This window comes from Carassius carassius, chromosome 20 (assembly GCF_963082965.1).
Source record: "Carassius carassius chromosome 20, fCarCar2.1, whole genome shotgun sequence".
Classification (NCBI taxonomy): Eukaryota; Metazoa; Chordata; class Actinopteri; order Cypriniformes; family Cyprinidae; genus Carassius; species Carassius carassius.
The window spans coordinates 10,598,037-10,607,126 of record NC_081774.1 but is presented as its reverse complement, the minus strand read 5'-3'; the positions used below and the strand labels follow the sequence as shown (position 1 = coordinate 10,607,126).

The following is a 9,090-nucleotide window of genomic DNA, read 5'->3' as shown; positions in this document are numbered from 1 at the left end:
ACAGGATCAGTTGGCCAGGCCGTCTGTGGGATTGGGCGGCAGAAGCGTATAATGAGGGTTACTGGAGTGGCATTGAGAGGATTATCTCTCCTCATACTTTGGACAAAAGCTTTGTGAATTATCACCGAGGAAAGGTGGTTAGGAAGCTGCTCTCTTTGACAAGCAGATCTGGATGCCAGAAGCAGAAATGCCGTTATAAACGTCCAACTGTGTAAATGATGGATGGCCTGTGAGGGATGGAATCTGCCAAGTACAACATTAGCAAAAATAAACAGGGGCAGCGCGATAAGAGCCGAGCCACACTCTGACGTTATCCTCCTTTCACACACGTGTCATTGGACTTTCAGCTCGTCGACTGGCCAATTTCAAGAGAAGCTGGATTGACAGCAAAACCCTTTTGTGAGCAGCTAAAACATTCAGGCACACACTTTTGTACTTTAGACGTTCCATTACTTTAATGTTTACTGTAGCTCTTTGAAACAGGATAATGTGTTCAGATGGCTCTGAGTGGAGGTTTGTAATTGCATTGCATGCAATCAGAGGATAAATTATGGAACAAGACCATGAGAATGAGGAAATAAAAATGACAAACTTCAAATCGTGGGATGACTGAATTTCGACACTCATAAATATTCAACTTCATCTCTTTCCAGGTTTGGTTTTATTCAAGGGTTTTACATTATGATGCCAAAGAGGGTATTTTTCTCCCTTATGCAATGCTGCGTAACTAGGTTAAGCCAGCTTATGCATGGTGAATAGGTGTATCTAACTGATGCCCTCCCATGGACACTCAGGGGACTGGGGACTGCAGAGGATGCAATAAGAATGCTGCACATATTCTCTGCTTCCTCTCCTACAGGTCTGCGAGTGACCTGACAAGAGTCTTTCGCAGATTGACTGTGTCAATATCATGCAATCTCTGACAAATTTCACACTGTTATTTACTAGATTCCAGCACATCAAGGTCTGGTTTGAAACACTTTGTTCTTTCAGATCTTGCCTGAAGCATACTATAAGCACATGGATAAAGTGCTGTGTGTGTACATGCTATGTAGAGGCCAAAATCTGCATGTTGGCTACTCAGAATGGTACAGTTTGCAGAACTTGGCTTAGTTTAGCACCTTTTATTGAATTCATGTTTTTTTTTTTTCAAGGAAGGCTAATCCAGAAGCATAATCATTATACACTGATTTAACATGATGTCTTACAATAATAATTGCAACACTGAAATCTAAGAATAAATATATGCACAGATCTGTCTTCGCCTTTTTGTGTGATAGATCATTAAAAAGTACATCCATAGACATGGTCGATAGTCCCCAAGCTTTTACATGTGTCGACCTTACCTTGGTCCATAAAACCATTCAATAAGTCCCAATAAAGACAATCTACTCAATTTGAAAATACAGATTCAACAAAGCACTCAACAGTTATACAATAACTGCAGTATCTCTATTGCTGAAGGACCATTTTCAGTTAAATAAAAAATATTTCTGAAGTTTTCAATGCAAACGAGTTAAAAGCCAAGACCTCACACCCTGCATTCATATGTATAATTTGCGTCACGTTTACCAACATCGCAAAGTCTGGAAACAGAAGTGGATCCTTTTTCCTCTAATGTAAATCTATGTATTTTAGATAAATAAAACTGTGATATAAAAATACTCATTTACAACATTGCTGGCTGCTCTTGTAAAGGCACTTTAAAAAATCTGAACGAGAGATTTCCTCCAGAGCAACTTGAGGGAAAACCGTACCATCGTACATCCCATGAATCCTTTTTCCATCTTACCATTTTCATTTTGGATGTGCAGCCTTATATCTGACATGTCTTAGAACTGATATGACCTCTCCAGCATATCAATGTAATCCATCTTTGTTTTGAGTCTAGCCCTCAGCTCAGGGTAATCACTTTGGGTCTGATTAGGACATACTGTCCTTGTCCCTGTGGTGGTTGTGATCATTTGCTTTTGTCTGGCATCCTGTTTGGCATGTGGATACTCTGAGGGAGGGTGTGTGTGTCTGTCAGGCAGGTTGCTAAACTGGGATGTTGTGCCAAAAAGACTGTCCACTAATCCCACCTTGGGAGTGGGACCTTGGCTATCAATGACAGTCGGGCAGAGTATTCCGTTTTCGTGGAAGCTGGAAATGTCACCACACGGTGCACCGACAGTGACAATAGTGTTAATAGGGGAGCTGGAGATCGCCATGGTCCACTCCTTCTCCTTCTCCACCAGCGTTCTGTAGTGCGATCTGCTCTCATTTGTCTCAGAGAATGGATGCTTCTGCCCTGACTCCTCCTGTCCGCTTTTGTAAATGGGGTTGCTGCACATGTGCGAGGAGGGAGCACCGATGCTATCGTACACGTGATTGGAAGGAGGAGTCTCTGGTAAGGTGGGTGGCTGCTCTGTAAATATGCCACATTCCATCTGAATGCCAGCCAGGCCCACTTCCCCTTGCTTCCTAAAGGGTAGCTTATTGCGCTTTTTAAGAGCATATGCGCAAAGAGCCGCAGCAGCAAAGAAGGCAGACACGAACAGAACCAGCAGGCTGAGAATGAGAACGGAGAGGGGTATAGCACCTTTTGGCGGGTGCAGCCCCACCTCAGGATACGTGGTGATAAGATCACAATCTGTTTCGGCAGGAGACAGCGTGGACTGTCGGAGCTCAGGGCAAATCACTTCAGAATTCAGAGAGCGTAAATCTTTTCCTGAGACCTGCTCGGGGGTCTTACACACCACTTCTCCGACTATGACCACTAAGCTCAGCGTGTCCAGCCACTCTTTGAGAGGGATGATGTCACAGGAGCAGTCCCAGGGGTTCTGATTCAGGTCGATCTGGACGACAGCATGCAGGTGTTCCAGAACGCCGCTGACAGGGAGGCAATGAAAGTAGTTGTTCCGCAGGTTCAGGCGTGTCAGCGAGGTACCTGCGAATGCGCCCACAGGCAATGTTCGCAGGAGGTTGTTGTTGAGAAAAACTAGCTGCAGGGAGGGCATTAAACTAAAGGCAGCCGGCTGGATTTCTCGTATTTCATTGTACTCAAAATACAAATACTCAAGGCTGTGCAAGCCATGGAACATATCAAGAGTTAACTTCAGAATGTTATTACCGTTCAGGTAAAGGCTTCTCAAATTAGGGAGATTAACAAAAGCCCCCTCTTGCACGTAAAATATTTGATTGTTTCCTAAGTGCAATAAATCAAGACTGGAAAAATTCCAAAAATCAGACTTATAAATTCTCTGAATGAGATTTCCACTCAAATAAAGCTTCTTAGCGTTCAAGGGTCGAGGCATTAACTCAGAAATGTTGCGAAACCCATTTTCCTTACAATTGACTGTCAAGCCAAGGTCATTAATATGCAAGTTACAGGTACATCCAATGGGGCAAATGATTGGTATAGGTGGCCTTGTCTGGTATCCGGCTACAGGTGGCTGATTAGGGAACACGCTGCGTGGTGTTGGTGGTGTCTTTGAGGGCCTGGGTCTTTTTGTTGGCTTTGGGGGTCTTTCTCTTTGTTCCACAGAGGAAACAGTGTTTTGATTGGGGGACACTATAGACGACGGCTTTGTAGGCCTCGCCCTCCCCGTGTAGAATGGTAAGTGGAGAATCCCTATAATTGACTCAATCTCAGCTTCATTCAATAAGGGACAAAGTTCACTGCGTTTGATTTCTCTGAGGTCCTTTCCGTGGAGGTGGAAAGGATACTCGCATGTGATCTCACCAACAACTGCAGTGTATGGAATCCGCTCCAGCCAGGCTTGGAGCTGGATGATATCGCAGACACAGTTCCAAGGGTTCTCCTCCAACTGGATCTCCATGAGACTGCGGCCGATATATTCCAAAATCCCTTTATAAGTCAACGTCTTTAGTCGGTTGCCTCTTAAGTCAAGGTGCGTGAGAGAGACAGATCTGAAAAGAAATGCCGGCAGCATGGGTATTAAATTGTCATTAAGAATGAGCACTCTGAGTCTGTGTAGATTTCGGAATGCCCCACTGTCTATTCTCTTGATAACATTATAGTCGGCCTGAAGGTATTCTAAACTCTCCAGTCCGAGAAATGTGTCATTCCGGAACACTTCCAGTTTGTTTTCGTGAAGGTACAACCTCTTCAGGGAGCTCAAACCATTGAAAGCCCCAACATGGATATCCTGCAGGGCATTATTGCCCAGATTAATGGCCACTGCATTGTTCAAGTGCAGAAAGCTGTTGAAGTAGAGCTTCCGTAAAGAGTTTTTCTGCAGGTAGAGCTTAAATGGTCTAAGCCATGACTGTGAGACTTGGCTAATATTTGTAAATCCTTTGCTGTCACAATGAACATGAAACAAGCCTTCCTTCACTTCGCAGTAACAGGGCTCAAAGCAAGGCTCGTCTATTTCTTCTGAATCATCAAGTAGTGGGATAGGAGTCGTCCATCCAAGTGCAATTGTGCTTAGCAGTGTAACCCACAACATGCTTTCACCAAAAGCTGGCAAGTGCATAGCCTCAAGAGCTCCTTCACTGCACTGAAAAAAATACAACAGTTTTAGTGGTGTGAACAGAGAGGATGATGAACACTGCTCAATACAAATGATGTTGACTTTTGACAAGTTGGTCGTGATATGACTGTAGAATAGGGGAGGTTATCATCTATACAGTATGACAGAGCAGAATGCAGCTCGGCTGCTTTGACTGCAGTTTTTTTCTGCAAACAATATACTCAAAATATAGAATAAGGCTTCAATAACCAATGTCAGCAAATGCACTAGAGCTTAATATTGACTTAAAAGAATGCCTGCTGCATTTGTTAAAGTGATATTGAGAAGAAGCAAAATATGACCTAATCCATTTAAAGGCATCATGGTTCTCTAGAGGTTTCGCTTTAGTTTCTAAATCAGCTAATGACTCCGGAATATCAATTTGACCTCCATGGAAAATATTTCTTTCTCCCCTCCTCTAGGAGCACCTATTAGCTAATGTGCACAGCAGGGCTCTTAGGAATGTGATGTTAATAAGACCTAGGTTCTATTGATTGCTGAAGGAGTATATGTCCATACAGGTCATTGAAATAATGTAGCGACCTCGGGCCGCCACTAATGCATGCAAAGCATTTTATTGCGAGCAAAATCTTTAGGGTAACAGAAATCATTATTTTGCAGTTGCTGTACTTTGAGGTAAAGTATGATTTTAAAAAAAATATAGATATAGATATAAAAAAAAATCATATTAATATTTTGCAACAACACGAGATAAATAAATATTTGTAAGACAAAGTTAAACTGAAATTCAGCCATTGCTCTCTTCGGCAGAACAGACCAAAATATCAGATCCAGTTTTGAACAGAGTATGCAATACTGACATATAAGGAAACCATTCAAGCACTGCATGAAAAAGCTGAACTTATGGAAGCTGAACACGATGTTCATTAGCTAACCAAGAGCGATTCACGCCATTATATTACGCTGTCAGAGACATAATTAACACATAATGATAATCCAATGCGCTAAAATGTATTCTATTAGCATTCCCCTTTGTCTGCCTTTACCACCGCCCGCGTCCGGATCCATTTCAGAGGCATTAACTGAGCAGAAATGTGCGCTACTCACTCAGGTTACTGCAGTGGAATTAAAAGAGCGGAAGATGGACCACTTTAAATGATGCTGCTTCTTGCCATGTCACCACCGTTGAACCGTTCTTCTTCTTATCCTCTCCGCCTCTCTCGTGGTGGAGGCAAATAGGAGAGCCGAAAACGTGACAGGACTGCAATGTCTCAGAAAGGTTTGCTTTAGGATGCAGGTCCGCTCCCCTGTCGAGCGCTCAACAGTGAAGACAGCGAAGGCTACAGTTCAGCACCACTGTGAGGACTGATGATGAGCGAGATATTAGTACATTTCGGTTAGAAACAGTATGGAAAACTAAACCGCTTCAAGTACGCAAGTTGGCATGGAAATAAATCACAGGATGGCGCTGCCTCGGACTTCGGTTTCCAAGTCAAATCTATTGTACCGAGCGCGCTCGCAGCCCTGCTATGAAACGCTTCAAATATGTGAAGATGATGAGAATAATATGAACGCAGCAGCCGGCGCGCAACACACCGTTTCAGGTTCAGCGGGGCTTTTTTTACGCTCGCTCTCCTGAGACACGTTTGTTGGATTTGCGTTGATTTACGAAAGAAAGTAGTTGAGATTGTTTGTACCCGTAATGCGTAACGCGGGTTGTTTACTTTTTTGTGTTACAACATTGTCGTTTTATTAAATAATACTGTAACTGTTCCCAGAGCGACTGGGCTTCTTGGGTTACTTATCCATCATCCTTCACGGTATTAGGACCCTAACAATTTAATGAAACCTTATTTCGGTTACCATGGAAACATAGTGCCATCTGCTATTGCACAACAATGTGGTGCTTCATGGGCATGTTGCTTATTTTGGAACAGAGAATGAACAATGTTGACTTGATGCCCACTTTTGCTGATTTCTCATATGGCATTTCTCATTAATCTTATAAATCATCAGTTAATTACTTCATAATGAGTTTGTCATTTGACAGTGATATGCATAGAGAAATAAATGAGATTTCTCATTAGATCATTTCGGTTTATTGTGGAACACACCACCTTCATGCTTCATTTTGAGCATTAAGTACTAAATTCCTCACATATATCCAAGTAATATTCTAAACACATGAGCATATCGACTTTACTTTTCCCTTTATTGCGAATTTCCCACAGGTAACAGAGAATCTGAGCTAAAGCTATTTAATACTCTGTCTCAGCAGCTCTCTGTGCCTTTGAGCATTAAACCATTTTCCTGAAGATCCTTAAAATAAAATCTTTAATGCCGTCACACACACAGATCAGTGCTACAGATCTGAAGATGTTCCAGTGAATTAGCTAGTGACAGCAGCTTCCCTTCTCTTCTAAAGCCTGTTAAAGGTGATTAAAGCAGTGTTTCTCCATCAAATTGCTGCAAGAGTATTTACCCGTGCCCTTTGAAGAGGAAAAAAGCTGGAAAAATACAAACAAACAAATCATTAGGAATTCTGGGGTTGAAATTATAATAAGGCTTTACATGACTTTTGTTCGCTATATATGGTGCTGGACATCCATTGTTCTGCAGCCATCACATAGCTAGGAGGAAGAAAGCACCGTGATTGACAAGATAGTAATGGGGTCCAGAAACCCAGACGTCTCAGAAAACTGATGTCAGATTCTGCTCTAAAGCATATTTCAACCACCTTCAAAGAAACAATTCAATCTCCCTTCCATAATGGTATAATAGCCATGCCATACTTTTCACTTACTGATCAGTTTAAGCAAGTAATTGTGTGTATTAATATTATTACAAAAGATTAGCTTTGTTTGAAGAATGATTATATTAAGGATGCACATGATTTTCACCACCTTTGACTAATTAACAAATCACTTCAAGCACTCTCATTCAATTATAAATCCCCCTCACATGAAACCAACAAAACCAAATGTCTCAATTTGCAACAACTGAAGAGACACAATTAGCAGTGCAATTTTTCCAGCAAAAAAAATTCACGAGATGTTATCTGGTGGTCAGGCCATTTGAAGCTCATTTAGCCTGAAGCTGGTCATTAATTACCCAGAAGATGAAGAGCGTCGCTGCCACTGAGGTGCTGGAGAGGGGGGTATCTGGATCCACAGGTGCTGTTACTATTTAGTTAGGCACACCTCGTGGATACCACAGAGCAATGACCCCTCTCCGCAAACACACGGACCACCACTAAGGATGGCCAGCCTTGAGCGATAACCAGTGTTAAGCTAATTAAACTACCCTCCCATTTTTATTAGGATATAAATCAGATGCCATGGGAATCTGTCCTTTGGAGTCCCCATGTAAACTCCTGATGGATTAAGTGCAGTGGATGAAATTTACAAAATAATCAGCCTAGCAACAAGACAAACACTGCCGCAATGTTACTGTAATATTAACACATTAATACTCGTGCTCTGAAAAAAATAGCACTGCTTGAGTTACCGGATATACAGTGTTGCCATGGACGACGGCAAATAGTAGGAAATATCTGACTCTGAATGATGTGACTGAATCTTGAGTAAAATCATGTTTTCATAAAACCATTCAGGGCCATTCAATATAGGGTGACTTTAAGTAAAGTAGGACACAATAGCTTAATTATCTATATATTATGTGTATGTAAATCCATTAAAAATCAGCATTCATTTCTAATACAGAATGACACTTATATATCCATAAAACATTATTTAAAGATCCACTTTATTTGTATTCTTTCTAAATATCTAAATCTGGTGTTATATTAATCATTTTGAATTTGAAATTATTTTGCTTGGAATTATTTATTTTTTCACTGACATACTTTTATTATCCTTGGCATAAATAAATGTTTGCACGAGGGCTTTTTCAGTCTCATTTGTTTTCCTGTTCGAGTGCTTTTCTGGCCTAGCATTTCCTTGTCAAAAGCATCTTGTTAAAAATTTAAACACACCAGACCTAAACTCAAAATGTTGTGACACAGCATTTCGCAAAACAGGAGTAGTGCTCCAAGGGAAATCACCTCTTATCATGTGAAGCATCATACTTGAGATGCTAAAAGATTACATCAAAGCAGCAACACTAAATGAAGCAGAAAGTATGCCATGACGAGCGCTCCCCCTACTGGCGGAGACCGTCTCACTCATCCACTACTAAACAATGCAAGCGTGTTCACGGGCATGTAATACCCACACAGGATTATACAGGGAAGGAATCCAATGATTATGATTATCTCCACTTGAGAGCCTTCCAATTATAAAATATAGAAACAATTAACCAGAATTAAATTACTAAGCACAGATTACCTGTTCTAAACATCAGCAAATAAGAACCTTGCAAGAAAACCATCTATTCCTTTCATCCACAGCAGAACTCATTAAACACATTAGCTATGACTTAAGCATGGTCTTATCCACAGCAGCAGTAATGTGATATGCGACTGAAAACACTGAGTTAGCACTTAATAGTATTATAACGACAGCTCAGCATTCTATACTGTTCCACATCTGGCTGTCTTGGATGCAGTATTTATCAGTCTCCCTTCACATGGGATGTTGGTAATTAATTAGAA

General features: G+C 41.3%; 1 protein-coding gene across 1 annotated transcript; it reads right to left on the bottom strand.

Moving 5' to 3' along the window:
- Positions 1–1,109: 1,109 nt before the first annotated feature.
- Positions 1,110–6,137, bottom strand: LOC132096314 (SLIT and NTRK-like protein 3). Its single transcript, XM_059501600.1, has 2 exons — positions 5,586–6,137; positions 1,110–4,505 (listed from the first exon to the last, which is right to left on the bottom strand). The coding sequence occupies exon 2, from the start codon at positions 4,479–4,481 to the stop codon at positions 1,833–1,835; it is 2,649 nt and encodes an 882-aa protein (XP_059357583.1). The 5' UTR covers positions 4,482–4,505; positions 5,586–6,137; the 3' UTR covers positions 1,110–1,832.
- Positions 6,138–9,090: the final 2,953 nt, after the last annotated feature.

Bases quoted from the DNA above. Each gene is read 5' to 3' on its own strand.
- LOC132096314 (XM_059501600.1), bottom strand. From the start codon at position 4,481: ATGCACTTGCCAGCTTTTGGTGAAAGCATGTTGTGGGTTACACTGCTA.